Genomic DNA, 27861 nt, shown 5'->3' with positions numbered 1-27861 from the left:
ATCCCATTACATTTTGATTTGTCATCCTCAAAGCAGAATTCCTTCTCTCCTTTTCTACCTCTCACATACTTAACTCATTTGAATAGCTAATCTATCTTTCAAAGGGCATGTTTCAATTCCCTTAGCAACTGTCCAATCCTGTTGATAATCTTTATTCTTCATTACTCCTCAGTTCAAACACAGCCACACAAACATATCTATTGTCATTTGCATAAAACTTGCCTGCTTCTGCCTGGGCATTCAAATATGCCATTTTCTGTGCCCAGAACGCCTTCCTTCACTCATTCAATCACGTGTATACATACATGCAAAAGTGACTAATTTCTACCATTCGATTCAAGGGGCCTTCAACTCTGCTCTCCCTCTTCTACTCTACTGCCTATCTCAAAACCAATCTACACCATCCCCATTGTGCTTTTCTCTGCTCTAGTCTCTGAAAAAGAAGTGAGATCCTCCTCGCCAAGGCCAATCCTTTTCCTTCTGTTTTGATTCCATTCCTTCCTGTCTCTCCTGGTAGTTTGCCCTTTGCCGGTCTGCCTCTTTGTTTCTCTCAACATACACACACACACACACACACACACACACACACACACCCTCTCTCTCTCTCTCTCTCTCTCTCTCTCTCTCTCTCTCTCTCTCAATTCTATCATCAACTAGATTCTTCCATCCTTTAAAAAACAACAAAAACTTCACTTGACCCTCTAAAGCCATCCCCTTGCATATTTCTCCTCTACCTAGGTGACACAAGAGATAGAATCTGGGCCTGGAGTTGGGAAGAACTGAGTTCAAATCCAACTTCAGGAACTTACAGAGTGACTCTGGGTCAGTTAACTTGTCTGCCTCTGTTTTATGTAAAATGCAGATAATAATTGCCCCTACCTCCCAGGACTGTTCTAAGGATTAAATGAGGCAAAATTCATAAGCACTGAGAACCGTTCCTGACATATAGTAGGCCCCTAACCCTTTCCTTCTCTCCCCTTTTCCTCTCTCCCTTGATTCCTCCCTGCCTTCGCAGTTTCTACTTCTTCTATTTCACTTACTCTCTTATCCATTTCTTAAATGAAATATCAAAAGGACTTCCTTCAGTCTTCATCCTTCTTGAATCTGCTGCAATTTTTAATGATACTGACCATTGCCTTCTCCTGGGTTCTCTCTCCTCTGTCAATTTTCTTTTGGTTTTTTTTTAATTTTTAAAAATATTTCTATTGTTTTAATCAGTACCTTCTAACCCTTGCCTCTCCACCCCATCACACTACAAGAAGAACAAAATCTGCTACAAACATTTATAGTCAATCAAAACAAATTTCCACATTGGCCATATCAAAAAAAAAAAATTCTCATTTTGTATTCTGAGTCCTTCACTTCACTATGACGAGGGTAAGGTAGCATGTTCCTCATTAGTCCCCTGGAATCCTAGTTGGTCATTATGCTGATAAGACTTTAGCATAATAGTAATCTAACACATTTATGAATCATAACTTGCGAATAACTTGATTCCCATTTTGTGCCGCCTCTAAAAGAGCTCTAAATATTTTTATGCATCTTTAGTTCATTTTGCTTAGGACTAATCCCTCCCTTAATCTAAATCATGTGTGATACTGACTGTGGCTCTTCAGTACTTGAAATCTTTCTTCCTGGCTGTTTCTATTATTTTTTCTTTGGCCTTGAAACTCTGGATTTTGATATGATATTCCTGGGAGTTTTCATTTTAGGGTTCTTTCAGGAGGTGACCTGTAGGTTTGTTTTTTTTTTTTTAATTTCCACTATGCCCTCTGGTTCTAAGAGATCTGGGTAATTTTCTTTTAAGATCTCTTTAATTTGATCATAGTGTTTACAGAGTCCAATGACTCTTAAAATTTTTCTCCTTGATCTGTTTTCCAGGTCAGTTCTTTTTGCTATGAGATACCTTACATTTTCTTCTATTTTTTTCTTAGTCTTTTTGACTTTGTTTTAATATTTCTTGTTACCTCATAGAGTCACTGGTTTTTTCAGAGTTTGTTGCTTGGGCAAGATTTTGTACCTCTTATGCCAAACTGTTTATTTCCTTCCAGTTCTTTCTTCCATTGCTCTCATTTCTTTTCCAATTTTTTCCCTAGCATTCTCATTCCATTTATTTTAAAAATTACTTTCTAGGGATGGAGCCAAGACAGTGGCTTGAAAACAGGGACTCACTTGAACTCTCCCCCAAATCCCTCCAAACACCTGTAAAAAAGTACTCTAAACAACTTCTAGAGCTACAGAACCCACTACATGATAGAGTGAAACAAGTCTCCAGCCCAAGATGGCCTGAATGGTTGCTGGGAAGGGGCTATCACATCATGCTGGGAGCGGAGCACAGCCCAGCTTGGGCCGCCAGAAGAGACCAGAGTAGACCGGGTGAGGCTGGCCTCAGGGCCCTGAATCACTGAGCTGTGGAAGTTTCCAGACTTCTCAACCCACAAATGCCAATGACAATGGAGCATGTCAGTGGGAAAACTGTTGGACCTGGTGAAAGAAGTGTGCCGTCCGGCCCCAACCTGGGGGTGGCGGAGGTGGCTGCAGTGGCAGCGGCAGTGGCTACAGCTGCTTCCAGAGCTCCACACCCACAGACAGTGGGGGGAATCAGGCAGCTGATCACAGCAGGAGTGCAGGGATCTCTTTGCTGGCGCTGAGGCAGCACTCTCTTACTTTGCCCTGCTTGGATCTGGGTCGCAATCCTGGTTGGCAGTCCTTGGGGGAGGAGGAGCGCTGGTGTGGCAGAGCTTCTGGTGGCTGAGGAGAGGGAGTCCTTCTGGCAGTTACACGGCAGAAAGGAGTGCTTGTACTCGCAGACCAGAGCACAGGCCAGGAGAGGAATATCATACTACCTTAGAATAGAAGTAGCTCTGAAAACAGCAGCAGAAAACTCCTGAAGCTTAGGACAAAGCACTCTCCATTCTGGAAGGAGTCATATCCTGATAAAGGGCTCAAAAGTCAAGTAACTGGCTGGGAAAATGAGCAAGCAGCATAAAAGGCCTCATACTATAGAATCTTTATTTGGTGATAAAGAAGATCAAAACATACAGCCAGAAGAAGTCAACAAAGTCAAAGAGTTTACATCAAAAGACTTCAAGAAAAATATAAATTGGTTTTAGGTCATGGAAGAGCTCAAAAAGGATTTGGATAATCAAGTAAGAGAAGTAGAGGAAAAATTGGGAAGAGAAATAAAAGAGATGCAAGAAAATCATGAAAAAAAAGTCAACAGCTTACTAAAGGAGACCCAAAAAAATGCTGAAGAAAATAACACCTTAAAAAATAGACTAACCCAAATGGCAAAAGAGCTCCAAAAAGCCAATGAGGAGAAGAATGCCTTAAAAGGCAGAATTAGCCAAATGGAAAAGGAGGTCCAAAAGACCACTGAAGAAAATACTACTTCAAAAATTAGATTAGAGCAAGTGAAAGCTAGTGACTTTATGAGAAATCAAGAAATTATAAAAGAGAACCAAAAGGATGAAATAATGGAAGACAATGTGAAATATCTCACTGGAAAAACCACTGCCCTGGAGAATAGATCCAGGAGAGATAATTTAAAAATTATTGGACTACCCAAAAGCTATGATCAAAAAAAGGACCTAGACATCATCTTTCAAGAAATTATCAAGGGAAACTGCCCTGATATTCTAGAACCAAAGGGTAAAAGAGAAATTGAAAGAAAAATTATTTTCTAAACTCTCTTTTTAACTCGTTTCATCTGTTCTAGGAATTCTGATTTTGTGTCCAAGCTGTGTTTTTCTGAGGCATTGCTTGTAAATGTTTTGAAGTCATTTTCTTCTTCTGTGTGTCTTGAGCATTCCTGCCCCCATTATAGTTAATTGTGGCAAGCTTTTTTTTTTGTCTGCTCATTGTTCCAGCTTACTTACTGACTTCAGAGTATGTGTTAGGGCTGGGATTTGCCAAACTTCTGGAGGAAAGGTTTAAACTGGTCCTACTGCTACTCTCTTGGGATACTGAGTGTTGTGCTTTTTCAAGATCTCAGGTACAGGCTGGGAACCTTCAAGCTTTCAGTACATTCAAAATGGTCTGATCCAGGGCAAAGTCTGTTTGCTGCTGCCCCCATCATCTGCCCCCCCCCACCCCCAGTCTGAGCTCTGTAAGGTCATGACCTAGGTTTGGGTCTATGCAAGAGTATTCTGCTGCTGGACTGCAAGGGTCTATCTGCCAATGGAAAGCTCTGTTGGTTCAAAGTGGTAAAACTGTAGGCTACTCTTCGGTATGGGATTCCTGTTCTGCTTATTCCTCTATAGTCTGGCCTAGATGTTGGAAAGGGGTCTGAGCCACACCACGATTCCTGGCGGATTCTGAATTTCCTCCATTCTTGGTACACCACCTACAGTCTCCCTATATAGAAGCCCACCATTGTGTGCAGGTCCCCTTTTCACTGTGCCCTGGATGTGTGATTCAGAACTGGAGAGGTAACAAAGCTAACACTTTGCCCCTGTTCTCGTCACAGTGTCCAGGTATGGGTCTGCTGCTTACCCAATCTGGATCCAGGACTTCCCCTTCTCCTGTTGCCCATCCTCTCCCTAAGTGCTTGCCACACAGTGTGCTCCTGGCCTGACTCTGTCCCCAGTATCTGCAAACCTCCTTTTCTGTTTTCCTACGCCAAGCTGAACTGGACAAAGGACTCACTGTGACTTTTTCTGAATTCCTCCATAAAGATTTGGTTTGGTGCATTTCCTAGAAATGTTTGGAGGAGTTTGTAGATGGGAACCCATACTCTGCTATCTTGGCTCTGCCCTTTCTCTCTCCAGGTTTAATGACACTGTTCTCTCCAAGTATCATTCCTACAATTTCAACTGCTTCTTTTCAGTATACTTGGCTGGATTATCTATTATTAGCCATATGTCACCCTATTATCTGTAGCTAAACCATAGGGCTCCCTCCTAGGCTTTCTTCCTTCCCCAAGTTAGCTTTCTGGATGATCTCATCAGCTCCCACAGGACCAATTGTTTCTATGCAAATAATTCAGAAATCTATGTATCCATCCCTAACGCCTTTTCTTAAGCTCCAGTCTTATATACCAACCATCTGCCTGCCAGACCTCTCAACCTGGATGTCCTGGAGCTATAATGAATTCAGCACATAAAAATCAAACTCAGGATCTTCCCCCCTAAATCTGTGACTTTCACACTCCTAATTTCTTTTGAAGGCACCACTATCCTTCCAAATACCTAGGTTTGTAAACTCTTAATTCTTTCCTCTCCCTCACTCCAATATACCCAATAAGCTGCCAAGGCTAATCATTGATCTCTAAACAAGATCACCTGCAGTCCTCCCTTATTTCTCATGCACAAGACCACCACCCTAGTTAAGACCCTGATTATCTGACTCATTTACAGTAGAAGATGCTAGGGTCTTATGTGATATGTTGACTATGATCACCTGATACACAGACTGCTTCTTTCTGCTTGCTTATAGTATCTTTTCTTTGCCATGGAAGCTCACAATTTTGGCCATAACATTATGATCTTCCTGCAACTTTTCCTCCTCTCATTCCGCACCATCCCCCAGGAAGTGACCAGTGGATTTTCTATCTTCACTTTTGCTTCTGGTTCTAACAGATCTGGGTAGTTTTCATTTGATAATTCTTTATAGTATTATATAGTAGAAATACTATTTCTATATATAGAAAATTTCCTGAAATTTAGTATATATTTTTAAATAAAGTAGATGTAGACTTCTTTAAAAAAATCATGGTTTTCAAAGAGTCCAATGACCTTTAAGAAATTTCTCCTTGACATGTTTCCAGAACAATTTTTGATAGCTGATATCTTACATTTTCTTCAATTTGTTCAACTGTCATTTTTGATTGTGTGGTGATAATGTGATCAAAGAGCTTTCTAGCCCATTCAATAGGCCGCAGGTGGAGCTAGCTAAGGGAAGTTTCTCAGGTGGAGCCAGTTAAGGGAAACTTGATTAGGAGAGGCTTGATTGTAGGCAGGCTTACACCCTTTACTTACGAGATTCGAGGCCCTAGGCCCACACCCTTTTGCTATTTAAGTCACAAGAAGTGTGAAACCCTCGGGGCCCCAAGGAGAGATGCTAAGATCAGAGCCAATTGTATGTGCACTGAGTTCTAGCCAATCAGATGCCAGCTAGGACTGTATACAAAGAGAGCCCAGAGTGTGAGAGAAGCAGAACTGAGAGCAGCAGAATTGCGAAGCAGACATCAAGAAGACATTGAGACGGCAGAAATCAAGAGGGTGTTGAAGAGAAGACATTGAGAGAGCAGACAATGAGAGCCAGGGTTGAGAGACACTGCAGAGGGAAGAGTGCAGACCAGAGAGTTTTGGAGATCAAAGAGCTGAGAATCTATAGCATCAAGAGATTGGAGAACTGAGAATCCAGAGAATCCAGAAGACTGCAAGGACTCCGAGAACTGCAAGGGCTTTTGGAACTTCGGGAGAGGATGCAGGCAAGCAGACAGTTAGGATCTGTGAGTGACTGTTTACAGGAAGGCCCTAGCAGGGGAGAAGGTTACAGGATGACCTGGTTCCTTGCTATAATATTGAGTTATAAATTCCTTGTTGCTACATTGAGGTAGGCTTAATGGTTTTGGAATATAATTATTGCTATATCAAACTGGAGTTATTGGTCTTGGGATCTGATACTCTGGTGTCTAAATAAAATGTTATACTTCTTCTGCCTTCTACCTAGAGAGTTTTTCATACTTTACAACTCCAAACCATACAGGCATGTTCATGGTCATTCTTAAAGTCATGAATCTTGCCTTACTGGTACAGATTGTCATTTTCACCAATTTACTTTTGTAGTTAAGACGTGCCTTCAAGAAATCCTTGAAGAGGAGCAGAGTAATACTTTCCAAATGAGATGGATTAGTTATGGTGTTTTTAGTTCTATATCACACTGTCAGTATTTGAAGCAGTTCCTTATTATGTAAACTAATATGAATTCCCAACTGAATATAAGCTCCTTGAGGGCAGGGACAATTTCCTATCTTTATATTCCTAGCACCTAGCAAAATGCTTTGCTTACAGCAGATCTTTAATACCTACCTGTTGAACTAAACTGAACTTGATCTCTTGATCAAAAAGGGAAATATTTATCAAAAACAAAAACAAAACTTGTTTAGAAATGAAAGCTGTGATCAATAGGAGGTAACATGGGTTCACAAAGAACAAATCATGCCAAACTAGCCTAATTTTCTCTTTTGGTAGGATTACTAGATTAGTATCTAGGAACTGTCTGGATGAGGAAACTCCCTCTACCTATGCAAGTCAGCATCTTCTCTTCAACTTAAAGACAAATGTGAGGTTCAGTAACTTAGCAAGATCACACAGCCAGTATGCACAGGATCAGGACTAGAATCCGGGTCTTCCTGTTCCAAGGACAGCTCTCTTTACACCAAGCCTGCACAACCTTCGACCTGCAGGCTGCTTACAGCCCAAGAGCCGCTTGTGGCACACCAAAGGATTTCAGACAGCCCATAAAACATGTAGAGGAAATCTTTTGGCAGGCTGCAGGTTGTGCAGGCCTGCTTTATACCCATTTCATGCTCTGTCTCATGGTAGACTACTATATCAGGAAAATGCCATCAATATAATTTTTCTCTCTATCAGCAAGGAATCTGACAGAGTCTTACAATATGCTTGTAGACAAGATGGAGAGAAAGGAGATAGACGATGGAAATACAGAACTGGCTCCATAAGCAGACAGACCCAAAGAATCAAAATCAAGGAGTACAGATTAATGTCAACCTGGAAAGTTTCTACTGGCGTGCCATATGATTCTATCCTCAGTTCTGTTCTGTTAAATGTTTTTTATCAACAAACTGAAACGTTTCTTTTAATCACATTTGTGGATGATATGAACCTAGAAAGGATAGCTAATGTACTAGAGGACAAACACAGGATCCAAAAAATTTCTAACAGGTGGTAATAAGAGATGGAATCTAAAATGACAAATGATAACAGGGATAAATATTAATTTCTGCATTTAGGAAAAAAAAACTAAGTACCAGATAAGGGAAGGTGTGGCTTCACAAAAGTTCATGTGAGAAACAAAAAGACAGGTCACTGATACCACCTTTTCTTCAACTTTTATTGATGTTAAATACAGCAGAAGCAGCCTAGGTGAAAGAGTCTATAGGATTCCACTCAGTTACCCAAATCAATAAAAATAGCAGCTTCTGGACTGTAAAATTCCTTCAAGATGGAGAGGATGAGAGATTACGACAGGCTCCTTTCACAATTTTCTCAGCGACTTTGGCACCTGGCTGTCTTTTTCACTATCACATTTCCCTGTCCCAAAGATGTTTTGATATTCACACCGGTGATTCTTCAAAATCTCCTTCAGTTAGAACACAATTCCTTAACTATCAATTCTAAAAACCTCTTTCTCCCTTAAGCCATACCTTATATCCAAAAGGTAGAAAGAAGAATAAGAGGTAGAAGTAATGGAGAGGCAGATTCCAAAACACCAATTTCTAGTAACCTCCAAACCTCTTCCGTTTTCTTATGGCAAATCTGTTCTTCGATCTCCTCAGTCCTGTTCCTAACTTTCTAGATTTCAAAACTGTGCCTCCTCTTTAGCTGGCTCATCCTAGAACTTCCCTCAGAGCCTGAGGCCTCCCTGCCCCAAAACAGCCTACTGCCCTTACGGTCTGCTCCCCCAGAAGATCCCTCCACCAAGCTGGTTCCCCCTTCTCTCGTTGGTGAGCTCCTCCTGAAGCCTTCATTTTGTGGAAGGACCTAAGTTGGCCTTCCTTCATTCTCCTGTTTCTGACTTTCTATACTTCAAATCCATGACCTCACAATATGCACCTTCCTTCTCCTCAGCTGTTCGATTCTCTCTCTCTCTCTCTCTCTCTCAATCTCTCGTGTGTGTGTGTGTGTGTGTGTGTGTGTGTGTGTGTGTGTGTTTGTCTTCCCCTTGCCCCAGAATATAAACAGCTCCTTGTGAACAGAGACTATCTTTCTTTTTGCTTTGACTTCTTTGCCTGGCATCTCGCACACTGTCGGCCACATACTAAAAACTTAAATGCTTGTTCCCTTCTTTCCCTTTCAATATCATTAGAATCTCTGGCACCTGGATACCTTCTTACTATCTTCCTACGACATCTCCTTTACTCTGGCTTCACGTGTTTCCATACTAACCCTAAACTCTACGGTCTCCCATCTATATGTGATTTGCTCATCACTGCCTAGTCTTTCACTATACCTCAGTCTCCTAACCTTCTTGGCACTCCCCACCTAACAGACTCCACCCTGGGCAATATTTACATGAGGTTTCTCTGTTAGTCCTCTCAGGCTGCTAAGCGCTGCAGGGGGAATAATGAAAATTGAGATAACTGCAGCTAGGTAAAGCAAAAGATAAGAAATGTGAGAGGAGAGACAAGAAAGAGGAGAGGACAGAGGTGATACAGATGTGACTGTCGAACTACTGACAGTGATATCTGAAGATCATGGAAAGCAAGAGAGGTACCGCAGGATTAAAAACTGGCATTACCACCTAGGTCATTGCTCTGGTATTCACAATGGTCTAAGAACAAAGTGAACTCACATGGCTTGATACATGATTAAATACAGAAAAAAGAAACTTCACAGAGACAAGCTCAACTTCCAGAGGAGATGAGACTGTTTAGGTTAGTGCAGCTGTAAAACAGAAAGGCTGGGAGAGGTAACATGAAAGTTGTTGTCTCTTACGTATGAGGCTTGGAGTACAGACACTCTCATGAGAGAAGCTCATAGACAACATCCGAGAGAGGGATTCAATCAAGTGTGGATCTGGTTCTGGTAAAAGATGTGGGAATAAAACAGCTTCCTTAACCCCAAAGGAGCCTGATGAGAAGGGCCCATGGAGTTTCAACCACTTAACTGACAACGTATAGGGAATGCAGTTCCCTGGAGAGAGGGTCCAATTCTTCTGTCACATGGAAATCACAAAGAGAGTTACCAGACTGTCCGTAAGAAAGTGGTCTGTCCCCCGGCTACAGGGGAGGCTCCATGACTATCTTCTGCACTTGCTCCATTACCATTTCATGGCTACATCTGAAGTCTACAGCTACTCTTTTCCCTGCTGCAGAATAGCTGAGAGAATGATAAGATCACTCTACTTCTCTTTTTACCAGGCTCCTTGTCATTGTCAACTTCAATACCCAGAGGACTGAGAAGGAGTTGGCATACTTTCACCTACATTCTTCATGAAGGCAACAATGGGATCCTGTGAACTGGCACTACTGGTCTGGGGAAATCTCACTAGTTTGTGCCTGTGAAGCATTCAGACTTCATGAGGTAAGTAGCAGTAAGCTCCAGCATGGCACCCACCTAAAGGTGGGGGAAAACCACAGGTCTCATCTATTGAAGCCAAGAACAATGGGAAACCCATTCAGGCAAGTAGATGAGGGATTCTGAAACAGAATTATGTTGTACTCTTTGTGAAGGCCTTTACCCTCACAGGTGCTCACAGACTGTGCACTCAAAGTGGTTTCCCACCGTCAGTGCTTTATAGCCATCACAAATCATTTTAGAGGGTACCATGTTCAAGGTAAATTTACTTCATGGATACAGGAAGGGTGATGATCCTGCTTACATTTCCTCTTCTCTTTGATTTAAATATTCAAGACTTCTTTAATGTAACTCGTTGCCATGCCGAGTTCCTCATTACTAGACAAGGCAATCTCTACCTTAATATTAGGTATTTAGAAGTTCCCAGGCCATAGCAAGAGGAAAACTTCAACAACAAATCAAAGTAGCAGCTTCCAGTTGCCTAGACCATTTGGCAGATACAGCTAAAAAATGTTTGAAGACTGACTGAGGGTTTTAATGAACTGCAAGTTCAATATAAGTCAACAATGTGATGGGGCATCCAAAAAAGCGAATACAATCCTAGGCTGCATCAAGAGAGGTATAGATGCTAGGCACAGAGACGTGACAGTCACAATGCACTGTGCCCTTATCAGACCTCAGCTGGGGTACTGCATTTAGAGCCGGGCACCAGTTTTTAAGAAGGATATTGATAAAGTGGAGAGCATTAACAGGAGGGCAACCAGAATGGTGAAGGGCCTTGAGTCCATTACATGAAGATTGGCTGAAGAAACTAGGCATGTTAGCCTAGAGCAAAGAAGATTCGGGGGCGGGGCGGGGGAGGGGGGGAAGTATGTGACAGATATCATCGAGTACTTGAAGGGTAGTCACATAGAGGGGGAATTCAACTTATAGTGATGGTCCTAGAGAACAGAACCAGGAGCTATGAGTAGCAGTTGCAAAGAGACCAATTTAATTTCATAAAAGGAAAATTTTCTTAACAATCAGAGTTGTCAAAAAGTGAAAAGGCCTGCCTTGAAAGGTGATGGGTTTCCCTTCTTTGAAGGTCTTCAGTGTCAGCTATATAGTAGCGAGGGATTTCTTTTGTGTATGGGTTCAACTAGATAGCTGCTGAGACCCTTTCCAATTCTCAAATTCTGTCATTCATACAGCATCATTTCCAGTCCCTCAGCCCTTCTTGTTGCCCTCCTTGGGTATCTGCTCCAATTTGTCAATGTATTTCCTCACATGTAGAACCCAGAAGGAATGCAGAACTATTTTCCTAAAGTGTAGAAACCAACACTTCATGTGTGTTCTGCCCAGGACAAAGTACAGTGGCACTATTATCCACCTTATACTGGACACCACGTTTCAATTGATGCAGCCTAAGGTTGTGTTAGATGTTTTTATTGCTGCATCACACTTTTGACTCATATTGAGCATTTGGCAGTCCAGCTCTCTTTCATATGAACTGCTGCTGCCTGGCCATGCCTCTTCCATTTTTTATGTGTAGAATCTGTTTTTTGAACCCCTGTATATAACTTTGCACTCAGACTTTATGAGGTAAATACTATTATTATACCCATTTTACAGTCGAGGAAACTTAGGCAAACAAGAGTTAAGTGAATTACCCAGGGTCACACACTTAAAAAGGTCTGAAGCAAGATTTGAACTCAAGTCTTTCTGACTACAAGCCCAGTGGTCTATCCACTGCACCAACTAGCTACTGGTCTTTCCAAAAAAGTAAAGATAATCCAGTATTCTTGATTATCCAACACTGGTTCTTAGTCATTGCCATTTTCCTTCTACAGGCTCACAAACCATCTCTTTAAAAACATATTCTAAAATTTTGCCAGGCTCATTGGCTTATAGTTTGAAGATTTCACTCCCTCCCCTCTTTTGAAAACTGACACATTTTCCTGCCTTCAGCCCTGTACAGACTTCCCCATTCCCTATCAAGCAGCTGAAAAACCCAAAAACGGAAAGTCCTGAAGAAGAAGATTAGATCTTACTTTGATATCCTTAAAACTCAGCATCATGGAATCCAAGTAAAGTTTCACGTCATGTCACTTGAAAGAGAGGCTCTATTGACCATTAACTCTTAGTTAAATGGAATATCTGATAACTAACATGTGAACCCTATTTCTCTAATACTGTAAATATCACTTAGACAGAAAAGCAAGAGAAAAAAAAGGAGGCTACAAAGAATCCTTTCCCCAAAGATGAAATACAAGCTTTTATAATTAATTCAGTTCTGATTTAGGGAGGATCCAAACACCCATTCCTAAGGAAAAGGCCTACCTATAGTGATTCTTCTAGTACTAATATGGAAACTATAGTTTCATAATCCAGGTAATGTGAAATATATGATTCTGCAAATATAAATGAGAACTCACACAAATCTCAGATTTAGTCTAGAAGAAAGACTACAGAGCATGGAACAACTCTTACTCTGTAAGACCTCTTCTTAAATCCTCTAAAATTACATGCCTGAAACATCATCAATTCATGCAATACTTATAGTTTACCTAATGACAGAGAGAAAAAGATAATCTCACCTTATTAGCAACAGCATTAACACTTGGTCGTGCATCAAAAATGAAGATTTTATGGGACTGAGCATTAGAATCCATGATAGCCTGAAGATATTTTTCATCCTCTTTGCTTCTCTTTCCACTCACTCCAACCATGGGCTGGCTACATCGTGTGATTGTTGCTTGGCTTTCAGGATGAATCCATGATAAAACCTTAGAGTATGGAGGGAAAAAAGGGACAAATCCTTTATGTAGTTCCCTATTTCCCATTTTCCTGAGCCTCAGTTTTCTACCCAAAGCCAAACTCTGGCTGTGAAAACATGAATGCACATGTTCAGCACAACTTTTCCTAGACAAACTCTGACAGAAAAAAAACAACTGACCGGATTACTAATTTATGAGAGTCATAGCTATGCTGCAGTGTACAAAGTATTACTACTAGAAAAGATACAAAACAGAAACAAGACAGCTCTAGTCTCAGATTTCCTTTTTCTTCATGCATAAGAAGCTTCTGAAATGTAGGGACTTCAGACACTGTGAATATTGTACTGAATTTTTAAAAAAATTATTCCAGCTGATCTTTCTGGAAGGTGACATTTCACTACCCAGTTATTGAATACAAATTTGTACAGCCACTTAATAGTTTTCATAAATAGATATAGGGCTTAAGGGGAGAGAATTCATCACTGGAACTGAAGAATGAGTTTAAAATAAAGAAACTGTGAATAATTCACTGGACTTTATTTTTGAGGGAAAATGCTAGCAATTCTGTATAGGATTTAGAAATAACCATACTATCCTTCCAGAATGTTTCTTTAATCTAAGTTTTTTCTTTGGTTTTAGTTTTCCTAAATAACCTGTTCTTCAATATCACTAGTAAAAGTCCTACTGCTACAAGCACATTTATCCTCCAACTCTGCCTGTTTTGTTATCTGCGTGAGATGTCAAATTCTATCATTCTCTAATCTTGGCATTATGTATAATACAAAGGCATTTACAAAACCACAGCAAAACTTCAAACTTACTGGGATACGGCCCCTTGATCTGAAAGATGCCACTCTCTTCAGTTCCTCATCTGGAATATTTGCTGGCACAACCAGGAGAGAGGGATATGTATCACACAACTCATAACGTTCATTAATCTTTGTAATTCTCCAACTTTCATTGGGAATTCCCTACATTTTAAATAAAACAACTGGTAAGTAATTACCTAACCAAAAGTTCCAAAGGAAACAAAAGAGAAGCAAACAGACCAATCCTGAGTCAGTGATTATTTATATTCACGGCAGTCCTTCTTACCTTCATGGTGCAGCCTCTCAGCTACTGAGATGATGGCATGCCTATCCTAACTTGGCTTTTAGGTTTATGCAGTGTAACTTAGAAATCTATAACATCTTTTCTTTCATCTTGATAATGAATTGTACAACCATTCATTCAACCAACTAAACAATGTCTACTCAGTGCACATTATGTGCTAGGTGCTCCTGGGAAATAGAAAAAAAATTAATAATTTGTTTCCATCTTCAGGGAGCTTATAAATTAGTAAATTGTTCTGATTTATTAATTGGCTATAAAATCTTATTTTCTGCATATAGTTTTTATCTCCCTAAAAAGATTGTTAGACAAAGATTATGTCTTCAATCCTTTAGGTTAAGGATTGCATTTAATAGTTTTTGTACTCACAGTGTCTAGTATATAGTAGGCAGTTAACTTACTGATTTCTTACTCCTGTATATCATAAGTAGCATTAACAAAAATGTTGAGAATCCAGGTCATAGCAGCAAACAGCAAGCACAATTATGGGAAAATTGGAGGAGATTAAGAAATTTGAATCATCTCACCTTTAACAATATGGTAAGTTACTAAATTTTCATGTTATTTTTAAAAATATTTCATTGGTTAATTCTTATAACTGTCTAATAAGATCATTTATATTTAACACCTCTTTCTCACAAATGAGAGAAACCAGAGACAAAAAACAAAGTCAATAAAAGAATTCATAAAACTTCTAAATTCTCTAGCTAATTATATGAACCCTGCTGTCCAGTGATAATACTAACATTTATACAGCACTTTATGCTTATAAAGTGTTTTACATATTTTACTTCATTTTTTTTCTCAAAGACCTAAAATAAATCAGATTGCTGACCAGTTAGAATCAACATTCTGCTTCACTGGCTGGTATCCCAACTACGTAAAAGAGAAGACAGGTTATTAGAAAGTACTCTACTGTAAGTTAGCATTTCCCATGTTGGTTACCAGGAGTCCCAAGAGGGCATTCCGGTATAAAGGTAAAGGTAGAATTAGTTAATTAATCATCCCATCCCACTTAGCCCTGGTATCTTAGCAAGTGAGAGTATCTTCACTGAACCAATCAAAGGCATTTCAACTAGGTATGACAGGCAGTCCTTTGGAATTGGTTGAGAAGACTTGCCCATGCCTGGTAAGAACTGTATAAAACTAGTAAGCGAGTTTAGAATCTAAGATTCAAGAATCTGGTAATGGAGAAAAGAAAACCATTCCAGGCAAGCCTGAAAAGGAATCACTTTGGGGAGAGGAAAAGCCTCAGACTTGGCCTCTATGTCTCCTCCTCCCACTTTGACCAGAGGAAAAGCCTTCGAAAGAGAATCAGAGAATATGAAACTTCTCATCAACATCCTGGTATCATCTCCAGAATAGTGGAGCTTCTAGCACTGTTTGCATCAGAAGCAAAGGACAAATGATATACACTAAGTAAAAAGTGGCTTCAGGATTCTATGAGGAACCAAGAAAAAAAACTATACCATGCCAAGGGGAATTTCACAAGTAGCTTATTAAAGGGGGGTAGGACTTCCAGAAACAAGATCTATGAGTTGTCCCCACTCCCCTTTTTTTTCACATATGCTCTCTGAGCTTAAGCATACTTTCTCTTTGATTCTGTATGTATTGGTAGAAGAATGTGTCAAAGATTTATAGGAGGAGATATTTTATACCAACTGGTCTTAGTAAAACTCATTTTGGTAAAATACTCCTTTCTAAAGGCTAATTAAATTTGCCCAGTTAATCAATATCAACCAGTAATCACGGGAAGCACACTGGTAGGGGATCATGAATTATATCACTTGAAAAGACAAACTGACTTAACACCTCAGAATTACCCCTACAGCCCTGAAAGAACACAGTAGCCAAGTTGGGGGGATCCAACCTAGCAGTGTGGTTGGGGGAGGGGTGAGCACCCTGGAAGAAAAAGTCCAGAGTCTGTAAATGCTGTTTAGGAAATTCAACAAATCAATCATGACCTCTCCCTGGGATTATATCAACCCTACCAACAACTTCTTCACCTCTTCTTAACTACAATCTGCACCATGCTGGATTTTGTCTTACGTTTACTTTTTCATCAGCACATCATCCTTTACTCCTTACTGTCTGTACTTCCTCCTCTATCTATCCTTTGCCTTCTACAGACTACATCACAGAGCTAAGGTAGGAACCCAGTCATCTGGAGCAAAGATAAGATTTTACTACAGGCAAAACTAAAATTTAACAAACAGTGAATTATCAAGTGAAAACTAGTGCTTTGAACACAGTAATATAAAGTGTCAATTATCATGCCCATTCTTTTACCCCCTTTACTCCTTCAAGATCTAGGCTCTTATAGTATGTTGTATTACCTTGATGGGTGATTTAGAAATTGAAGTGACTTTTTCAAGTGGGATGATTATGATGTTTTATGTAAGGAGGAGAGTTGGTCATTTCTGCTAAATGACTGAAAATGAAGGGGAGGAAAAGAATGAATGAAGGTCAGAATAACAGAGCTGTGAAGACCTACTGATCTTCCAATCAACTGATCTGCGAAGAGATCAGTTATAACAAGTCATTTCAACTATACTCTCCCTTTGCTAATCAAGCACTTTCATTAAAGAGACTAATGTTATGGTGAACAGGACCAGAGAGAGTATTTGCTGTTTGTAATTATTCACTATGGGAAATTAATTTCATAACCAAACTGACAAAGCATAATTATTATTATCATCTACCATCTATACATTCATTCAAGAAATGAGTAGTGCAAACAATACAAAGAAGGATAACAGTCCCAGCCCACATGGAGCTTAGGGTCTAGCAGGAGAGATAACACAAGCATAAAAATAAAAGGACAAAGAATGTGAAAAGGCACCAAGAGAGATACAGAGGGCTATGGTAGTTTAGAGGAGGGACAGATTGCTTCCAGTCAGAGAAATCAAGAAAAGTACCAAGGAGGAAACAGTGCTTAAGTTGAGCCTTGAAAGAAGGAAAGGATTTGGACAGACCTTAGGGGGAAGGTTATTCTAAACAAAGGAATAGAGCCAGGGGAGTGAAGGATAAGCCTGAAAAGCTCAGGGAATGTCCTGCCTGGAACAAAGGACACCCTGAAAAAAAGCTATGGAAAAGAAGACTAAAGAGATAAGATGAAGTCAAACTGCCAGGCCTTAAACGCCAAGCTAAGGAGTTTGGACTTTATTAGGTAAGCAACAGGGATCCAGTGCATGTCTTCAAGTAGGAAGGTGACATGACCAATACTGGAGTTTTTAAAGAAGCTAATCTGGCAAAGCTATGGAAAATGGGATCAGAGTAGAGAGACATGGAAACAGCTTTGAGAGTCAGAATCCTTCTCTGTGTATAGTTTCTATCCTATCATTGCCCTTCTTCATATCATGGAAATCTTAGCACACTTTGTTGTTACTGTTATCAGAGTTGTAAAGTCAGTCAACATGAAGAAGAGGAAGTAATAGCCTCAAAAGGATTTCAGTAGGGAAAAAAAGCATTAAGTACTACTTTACTCCATCCCCAAATCACATACAATAGCCTTGCTGGTTAAGGTAATCTTTAAGCTACTAGCCCACTAACTTTCCACAAGTAACGATGTATTTCGTACAATAAGCATCATTAATCTAAAAAAGTACTATACTAAAGCACTCAGCTACATTTTCCATTTTTACTAACACTCTTATTTATAGCTTGACTGCTTTTCAATAGTTTAATGTATTAAACGCTTTGAGTTTTGAGTCTATAATGTAGTTTTAAACAACTTTTTAAGTTTTAGATAACTGATCAAAAAGTATTGTTTTTATTTTCTTATAAAACAATGTATAACTAAGAGGGAAGACTTTTAACAAATATTAGTTGGCTAATTAAATGCATATTGTTATACACTGAAATCTTTGTAGATTTATGATTTAATCAGGATGCCAGTGCCTTCACCTCCATATCCCAAGAGCTACCTGGGATTGTTTTCTCAACTCCTACTCTCACAGATGAGTCCCGGTTCATAGAACAAAGATACATATCACCCTCATGTTTCAAGGATGGTGATTCAAAAGTGTCATCGACTCACCTTCCAACTAGTGTGCTTCCCATCCCCCACACCCGCCAAAAAGATTATCCACTAACTGAAAAACATTTAGTCAGCTAGACTTAAAATGTTTTTTAGAAAGGAGCATTTTTTTAAGGTGATACAGAAAAAACAGTTGATACAAAACTATCTGTGATACATTCTTCCACAGTACATTGAGAATCCAAGGAAATGTGGGAAAGAATGAATAAAGCATTTATTAAGTGAAGACATTATATTATTATATGAAGACACCTTCATTTGGTAGTCTTAGGTTGTCTTAGAAAATTAAACTTGCTGAATTCTTTTAACTACAGTTCCTTTTGTTCACTGGTTCAGAGAGTTCTCACTTGACATCATATATGCGATTCACAAATCAAGTCAACAAGCATTTATTAACCATGTATTAGGTGCCAGGCACTGTGCTAAGCACTCAAGACACAAACATAAACAAGAAGAAAAACAGTCCTTGCTCTCAAGAAGCTTACCATTCTAACAGGGGAAGATAACACATAAAAGGAAGCTAAAAGGAGGCAGAGGAAAGAAGTACCTGCAAGCGGACACGCTGTCAAAATCCTGAGAATGAGGGATGGCTGATCTGGGCCCTTCCTCAAAATGGAAATTCTAGGAAGATCTCAGCAATGGGAAAAAAGGGCCATGAGAGAGGAGGGAGAAAGGGGCTAAACCATGGTGGCAAGTCCAGAGAATGAAACATGGCCGATCTGAAGCTCAGAAAAGTTAAATGACTTGCCCGTGATCACACAACAAGGAAGTGTCAGAGGAAGGATTTATACTCAGGTCTTTCTGACTCCGAGCCTAATACTTTGTCCACTATACCACTCTTGCATCAACAAATAGTTATTTTGCTTGGTGCCAGAAGACAGAACTAAGTCAAAAATGCAGATGTAAAAGAGAGGCAGAAGAGGATTCAATTTAAGGAGTAATTTCCTAATTATCAGAACTGTCAGAAATTGAAACAGGTGGGCTATCTTAGTAGGTAGTGAAGTCCTCCAGCAAGGCAGGTCTTCCTCTTGGCTGGATAACTACTTTTAGGGATTACTGTAAAGAGCTGGAGAAGATGACCTCTGAGGTCTCTTCCAACTCTTATGAACCTCTGACTAGAGAATTGGGGCGAAAGAAAAGGGATAGAACCATTCTGGGGTGATTAACCAACTCAGGCAAATCAATCAATAACCCTTACACCCTTACCTCAATACTACTCTGTATTTTAAGTATCATTTTCCCTAAACTTAATGTGGACTTAAAAATAACCTAACCTTTCTAACTATTTCTCAGAATATAAAATACGGAATCAAAATAATCTGAGTGACCAACACTGAATGCCAAAATCAACTTCACTTCTTTTAGCCTAAAAACTGTTCAATATTCTTGAAAAAATAAGATTTGTCTTAAAACTTTGCTTAGGTCAACAAAGATTCACAGAAGATCTTTAACACAATCTAGAAAAGCAGATAAAAATGTCTCGATGGGCCTAAATAACGGCCCAAAGTTATTAGTTATTAGTTGAATGAAGAATTTTTATTCTCCTAATCAAGTTCAAAGAAGGGAAGAGCTTACCTGCCTTCGGTATTCCAAAAGAGGGTCATACAACTTCCATCCATTTTCTGAAAATACCTCTTTATATTCAAATGCAAAGAGAGGCTACAAAAGAGTAATAACAGTAAGTTGTTTATAAAGATTTACCATTTATCTTGTTATAACTTAACTGCACCAATGAGAAATCTGTTTCATTTTATCATGACTCTCAATACACCTGGTAAGAAATATATAATGAGTCTACCCAAAAGCACTTGGGCATATGTCTCATTTCAATACCTCTTGCTGAATTACAGAGACAAAAGGTTTGTAAAATATTTCATTATATCTTTGTTTAAGTAATAAAAAGTATGTAAAAAGGCATTTTTTCAAAATTAATTAATATATATCATACATATTAGAAATTTAAGTAGGTTATATGTTTAATATAAACATTCTACCAGAAAATATGTAAATGGATACTAATTTCTCATTTTTAAAGCACGAAAACCAAAGTGTTATGATACCACCAAACATTTTGATAAAGTAAGCTCTACTTTAACTGTATATAAGAACATGCACATTACTTTTCATGTCAAAAACACTCTAAAGAGAGTTTTCTATTTTTTTCTCAGAAAAAAAAAATCCTTACTCAAGTTCCACCCTGATGTTACATCCTATGGTGGAAGTAAAACTGGATATTGGAAGGGTCTGCCTGTTAAATCACAAGGCTGAAAAAGCTTCAAGTGAAGACCTGGAGAGGGGCTATCTACCCCTTACCTGAAGACTGACCCACCTAAAGTTTGGAGGGCTCCTCATGAGATTGGCCACTCCAAGGTTGAGAATGGAATAGATGCAAATATTGGGGTGTCCTTGATAAAAAACAGGGAAGAAAGGAAAAGATTTTGGTTTGGGTGAATAAAAGTTTTGTTTTGAACATGCTGAGTCTGAAACTAAGCTGGATATGCAGCTTTTGGGAGCCATGTGTATAGTGATGAACTCATGGTAGATGATGGGATCTCTGAAAGACAGTATGGAGAAAGAAGAGGACTCGGAACAGAGCTTTGGTGATTTCCTAAAGTTAATGGGAAGGGATACTGATGATGCAAAGGCATCTAAGACTGAAGAGCCAAAAAGGTAGTAGGAGTCCAAAACAAACAAACAAAACAAAACAACCCAGGGGAGAGAAGGTTTCAGGAAGAAGACGGGATCAATGATATCAAATGCTGTAGAGGTTAAGAAGGATAAGGACTGAAAAAACTCCATCACATTTAGCAATCAAGAGATTGTTAGTAGTCTTGAAGAAAGCAGTAGTTGAGTGAAAGTCTGTTAGCTATTTGTAGTATGCCAGTAAAAGCCATAAAAATGAAATCACAAACCCTTAAAGTAATTACTATATGAATGTCTGTGGCAGAAGAAACATCTTACCAAGTTATTGGACACAGGAAATGCATATTTCATTAGATTCTCAAATATGGATCTTCTAGTTCGTCCCTCTGGTTTATGAGCAAACCGTAAATTCCGAATATCCTAGAAAAGATTTAGGAACTAAAATCAATCAACAAAAGCTTTATGACCCAAACTGAAGCCTAGTATCCTAAATGACACATAACAAAATCATGTGGTTTTTTTTTGCTTTTTCCCATTATGCTTCCCCTATGGGAACAGCTTCCTCATGAGTCTCTTCCAATTAATTCTTTTAACTTCTCTTGTCCATTACATTCTCCCTGGTACTCATTTTCACTGTATTTTCTTTTCACTTGGCATCCTTCTGATTGACTAGGGGAAATTGCTGCTGTTCATGGGTCTCTATTTCATCAATTCTATAACCATCTAATGCTAAAAATAGAAAGTTTTTCAGTTGCAGGTGGCAATACTATTTTTGGAACAAAGGTGAGATCAAGGATAAAGTCAGGCAAGGCCCAAAGTTTTGGAATCACCTCAAACTATCGTCCTTAAGAAAGCATTTTTTGCTCAAACCAAAGCTTGTGCCTTGGTTTATGGTCAAGTCTTGAATATGCTTCCAGCTAATAAATAACTAACCACAACTTCAAGACCAGATTATCCAGAGTTGTATTATTTTATACAAATATCCTAATATGTAAGGTTTGAGGGACTTGGGGGGGAGGGGATGGCAGCACTGCATCTACGATGTCATCAGTATAGGGAGCTCTCAGTACAGAATCCCCTCCGCTAATAGCCTGATACCTGCTCTGTAACTTAAAATAAGATAGCTAACATTTATACAGCGCTTTACATACATTAACTTGTTTAATCTTCAGAACAACTCTATGAGGTCGGTGTTATTATCCCTATTTTACAAATGAGTACAAATCATCTGAAAGAGGTTAAGTGACTAGCCTGGGCCACAATCTGCTAAGTGTTTGAGGCAGATTTTGATTTCAGTTCTTCCTGACTAGAAGTCCAGTGTTCTAATAACTACCATGCTGTTTCTCTGCAATGACTAATTACACCAAAAAGATTCAAAATATAATAAAGTGTATATGCAGCATATTAAAAATACAACTTGACTGCAACATAAATTAGATCTAAAATAGCAACTCGCACTAAATATAAAAACCATTAAACACAAAAGTTACAACTTTGCCTTCCAAGAATTTAAAGAACTCTTCAGGAATTAGGGTAAGACCTCTTTAAAAAGTTGTCCAAGGAAACTTCAACAAGTATTTATTAAGTGACCAACTATGTTTAAGACCCTGAGCTAAGTGCTGACAAAAATGAAACCATCTATACCCTCAAAACATCTGCATTTTTATACTGGGGGATGCAACATGTACACAGACAAGGAAAAACATACCTGAAGAGGGCCAGACCATTAATAATCCAGGGGAATCAGAAAAGGATTTATGAGAAGATAGTACCTGAGCCAGTGCCACAATGGCCAAACAACTGGGCCTAGAGTCTCAGACATTTGCTAGCTATGAAACCTTGGGCAATTCATTTAATCACTGTCTGCCTCACTTTCCTCAACTATAACATGGAGATGATAACAACACCTACCTTCCAGGGTTGTTGTGAGGATCAAATGAGATAATATTTGTAAAGTGCTTAGTATTGGCATATAGTAGGCATTTAATAAATGCTTGTTCCATACCTCCCTGAGCACAAAAGAAAGGAATTCTGAGAGGTAACACTGGGATGGGGATGGGGGCATTCAAGTACCCTTGCTATGGTAGGGAGAGGGAATACCACGTTCAAGGATGAGCTAATAGTCTAATTTGGCTAAAGTATAGAAAATATGAAACAAGAATAAAAAAGTAGATTAGATCCAGACTTGGGACAAGATCGTCAGATACCAAAATGAGGAGTTTGTGTTTTATTGTAAAGACAATAGGGAAACAGTGGAGATCCTTGAGTAGGGAACGTGGTCAGGCTACACTGTAAGAAGGGCATGGTCAGAATTGTGCTGTAAAAAAATCATTTTGCCAGCTATTTTGGAGGAGACTGGAATGGGTAGGAACTAAAAGGAGTGAGCCCAAAAAGGAAGGTTTTTAGAATATTACAGATGAGAAGTGATGAGGCACTAAATAAGGGTGGTTACGTGGGGTGGAGAGGAAGGATGCAACAGATTTTGTGGACAAGGGAAAGGGGACAAGGAAGAATCTAGGATAACTCCAGATATGAACCTGGGCCTGTTCCTGTTCTTTTGTTCTTTTTTCAATAAATGTTCTTATAATAAACAAAGAAATTTAGAACTATTTCATTAACCTTATTAGAAGTACAACAAACTAGTGATGGTGGTAGTTGAGATTATAGTGAAAAGCATTTTGAAAAATAAGAAATAAGGCAGCATTTGTCCCCTTCACTCTTTCAAAGCTCTTAAAAGCATGGCTCATTTTAGACCATATAAAGACTACTAAGGAACCAAAAAGTTCTACTTAACACCTAACAAAATAAAAGAGCACTTCACTGGAAAGCCATAAAAAGCTATCAGACTCTCAGGAATTTTAACACTTCTCAAAAAAATTACTAAGGTAGACACCAGAAAGAACACTAACCATAAGCCTCCTTTCTATACATTGGCAGGGTACCCCTCCAAATAAAGACATAAAAGTCATGAGACTAGAGGGACAGGATTGAGACCGTTTCAAACAATGAAAGGCAAAAAATACAGATTAATATGTGACTCAAACCTGAAGAATGCATCTAAATTTTAGCCTATTTTAGAAATACAACTGCATATTAGCATAGCTACAACTCAATGAAAGAATTATATCCTATTTTTCTACCGCTGTTTATGAGGGAAAAAAAAGTGAAGAATGAGAAGTAACTTTTTCATTTTTGCCAATATATCTAATTAGACTTCAAAATTTCAGTAGAAAAAAACCCAACTAATGGTTTTTGATACAAAAAAAATGTGAATGATTAAAATGTAAATATCGAAATGAGAACTGTTTCCTTTGCTGCTTCTTTTTTTGTATACTTTGTTTTTACCAAATTATGGTTATGGATATAGTTCTTCAAAAACTATCATGTATATTATAGATACTTAATAAATATTAAATGAATTAAGTTTATATGCATCTAAGTTCCTATCTACAGCTTATCAAATTTTATCTGCACCACTCCTGAAGTTAATTAATATTATTATATAGCTTTATTTCTAATATGAACTTCATTGTTTTCTGGGAAAAAAATTAAATACTTCTTTCAAGAAAAAAATTCAAGTCAAAATGAAGAAATAAGTAAACTTGCCTTGCACACAGTTTCTAGTCCATAAGAATTTTCACCTCGACTAGAAGCACCACCAATTTTTTCCACTCTACTGATCACACCAAGTGAAGCATCTAAAACAAATGGAGGATCCTGGGGGTTGGAGGGAGAAAAGGCATTATTCACTAAAACTAAGAGGAAAAAAACAAATTCACTGCATAGTAAAATAATCTTAATTAGAAATATCAGGAACATAATCAGGATCTTATTATATAAGCCTTACCCTTTCCATGCTTTTGAAATATAACCGGTAATTTGTAACAGTCAAAGTTCCTCGTACAGCCCCAGTGAATGGACATATATAAGTAACATCTTTGGCTGAAAATGAAAAGAATTCACAGGTTATGATCACATAGCACTTCTAAAATATTCATTCTTAGTGGTTCATGGATATAACTTAATGAGACTTTGTTATTCTTAAAGCTCAAAGGTCTTTCACTCAGAACCTTTCTTACCAGCCAAAAAATCTTAAGACTCCATATGGCCCAGCCTTCCACTCATGCAATCTCTTCTACAACACCTCTGACAAGTGATTATCTAGTCTGTGCTACATCACTGCTAAACAGGGTAGATTGTTCTATTGTTAGAATATTATTTTTATATTGAATAAGAATTTTATTTCTATTCATTGATCCTAGTTGCTAAACTAAACAAGTAACATCCTTCTTTATGGATATGGCAACCTTCAAACATCTGAAGATAACTATTTTGAGTCCTCCTAGTCTTGTAGCCTCAGCTTTGCCATTTATTTGATATAAAACCCCGGTCAAAGTCACAAATCACTATGAGCTTTATTTCCTCTTAGGTAAAATGAAAAGGGTTCCCAGAGGTGTGAGTATCAACTGAGACAGGTCTATGAAAGTTCTCTGAAAACACTATGTGAAATGCAAAGTTTTATTTGCAAGTGATAATAATATTAATAGTCATACTCTGAAGCCCAATCTTAGCAAGGACATTACTTTAGGTTCTCAAAAGCTATGGCAACAGAACTCAAGCTCCAATAGTTCTTACCAAGCCGGTAATGTCTGGCAATGGTCTGTGCTCTCTCAAGGACAACCATTACTAAATGTCAAAAGGCCATGGTTTTAAAGGAAATCCAATTTGTGTCAGTGAAAAGGAATCACATCTTTACTACATCACACAGTTGGTTTACACTGAATTTAGAGTCCACTTTTTTACTTCTGCTTTCTCCACCAAGTAGAATGATCATTGGGCTGGAAAGGATAGAACAAAAATGGCTAGCAGGAAGACTCCAGATGAGTAAGAAAATGAGTACCTAGCCTCAGGGAGCTCAAGTTACTTAGTGTACACCTTAAGAGAATGAAAGAATTCACAGGTATGACTCTTGAACAATCTGTCAGTAATTTTTAAGAAATCACAGATTTGGGGAAAGATGAAGAAAAGAGGCAAGAAAATCCAAAGTCTCACTTATATGAATTGCTATGTAGCCATGTATACCTTTTGGTTTATTTAAAAAAACCAAGTATGTGATTTTATTTATTGCTTATAGATTTGATCCTCTTTGTTTAACCCATAATTCCAGCTTTTTGACATCTTTTTTTTTAGTTTAATGTATTTTAATAGCAAACTTACAGGAATAGCACAGAAGACAGACAACATTTAAAATATATACTTGCACACAGGACAACTCAGAAAATTATAGTGAATGGATGGAATCTACTATATGATAAAAATGCTACACATACCATTTAGTTGCTGTCAATAAGAAATTTGCTTTTTAAAAAAAATCCAAAAGCTGGCATTGTCCAGAAGAAATTTAACAGGTTTATTTATAATTGTTATAAAGCTGAATCATTGAAACTTGTTCATGGAAGCAATTTTTTGACTGCATTAATGCTTTATGTCCTCACATTTATATTCAAAATTCACAAACAAATGAAAATGGAAAAAAACTTGCCAATAGCTGATTCTGTCCCCTACTTTTCCATTCACAATTATATACTTAGGTACCTTTTGACTTCATGGGAAAAAAAGATTCAACATTAAGAACTACCAATAAAAGTAAGAAGAGATTTTTTTTCTGTTATGAGAATGAAGAATGTTTCCCATCATTGTGGAGTTTAAACATATTGTCCCCATATGCCGGCCGTGCTAGCTGGTATCTTTTGGCATGATTGTGACACATTTGGTGTGGATAACACATGGGTTGGTATCCTCAAACAGGCCAACCAGATAAGCTTCATTTGCCTCCCACAAAGCACCAATTGCTGCACTCTGTAAGTGCAGATCTGTTTTGAAGTCCTGAGCAATTTCACGCACCAGACACTGGAAGAGAAGTTTGTAAGTCAGAAGTCTGGTGGACTTCTGATAATGTCGGATTTTTACTGACAGCCACAGAACCTAGCCCATAGTGAGGCAGTTTCTTGACCCCTCCAGTAGAGGGCATACTTTTGCGAGTGGCTTTTGTAGCAAGCTGCTTCCTGGGGGCTTTACCGCAGGTCAATTTAAGGGCTGTTTGCTTGATAGGAGCCATGTTCTGAGAACTTCTCCTTACACACCCCCCTTCTCTTTCAGCTTCAGCTCAGAGAGCAAGAGGCGGCCCCAGCGCCAGAGAGCTATACAAACACAAAGATGGCTGCCACTGAGGCTATCCCCCTCAACACTCCTTGGCATCTTCTTGGATCCCAGTTTTATCATGTGCAAATCTGATCTACACAGCAGTTACATACTAGAAGGTCTCCTAAGGAAATCCATACTTCCTATACTACCTCTCTTTGATTTTCTTTTCCTCCTGTTACTACAGATCCATGCAGAATTAGGCAATTTAATAAATGCTTTTAAAAAATTATAATGAATATATCATGTATGGTTCTTCTTCAGCTGAAGGCTAAGAAAAACTTCATTTTCCCCCTAATACCAAAGCTATTTTACAGGATTACCCAGAACAGATATAACAATTAAAGTAAAAGTATTGGAGTAGAATGGTGGTTCAGATCTCATTTTCCAGTCAGAGATATAAAGCGAATGTTCCTTAATAAAGGATGGAAGGAAAACACCGAATTACAGCCATTATGTAAAAAAATGGAGAGAAAAAGTTTTCTTCTAAGAAATTAACTAAAGCAATTTTCTGAGGAAAGAAAACAAAGGAAGGGCATAAATGAGAAAAGAGTAGTAAAAGACAGTGATAATCCAGGGTTTTTATATTATCTAAGCAACCCAACATTTAGTACCTTAGTGCAAACTTAGAACCCACCATTTTGGTCAGGATTTTAGCAATGGCCCTTCAGATATCAATCATGTCAGAAATTCTGGCTATCTTTAAAGAAAGCAAAACAAAGTAGAGCGGGGGGAAAAGCATAACACAGCTTATATATCTTCTGAGTCTTAATATGAAAAATATGGATAGATCAAATATGGGCTCACTGGACATATTAATAAGTTGAGAATACTAAAGTTAGTTAAT

General features: G+C 38.5%; 1 protein-coding gene and 1 pseudogene across 2 annotated transcripts in view; both read right to left on the bottom strand.

Moving 5' to 3' along the window:
- The window catches only part of MTMR2 (myotubularin related protein 2), a 124902-nt gene that overhangs the window by 19492 nt on the left and 77549 nt on the right, over positions 1-27861 (bottom strand). For both annotated transcript variants that reach the window (XM_036744466.1, XM_036744467.1), the window contains 6 exons: positions 24661-24755; positions 24420-24530; positions 21132-21233; positions 19746-19829; positions 13843-13992; positions 12842-13030 (listed from right to left, as the gene is read on the bottom strand). In XM_036744466.1, coding sequence (XP_036600361.1) covers positions 12842-13030; positions 13843-13992; positions 19746-19829; positions 21132-21233; positions 24420-24530; positions 24661-24755 — 731 coding nt within the window. The remainder of the gene's footprint in view (positions 1-12841; positions 13031-13842; positions 13993-19745; positions 19830-21131; positions 21234-24419; positions 24531-24660; positions 24756-27861) is intronic.
- LOC118839915 lies at positions 26482-26931 on the bottom strand (annotated as a pseudogene).

This window comes from Trichosurus vulpecula, chromosome 2 (genome assembly GCF_011100635.1).
Source record: "Trichosurus vulpecula isolate mTriVul1 chromosome 2, mTriVul1.pri, whole genome shotgun sequence".
Classification (NCBI taxonomy): domain Eukaryota; kingdom Metazoa; phylum Chordata; class Mammalia; order Diprotodontia; family Phalangeridae; genus Trichosurus; species Trichosurus vulpecula.
The sequence above is the reverse complement of the archived record's forward strand: the minus strand, read 5'-3'. Positions and strand labels throughout refer to the sequence as shown.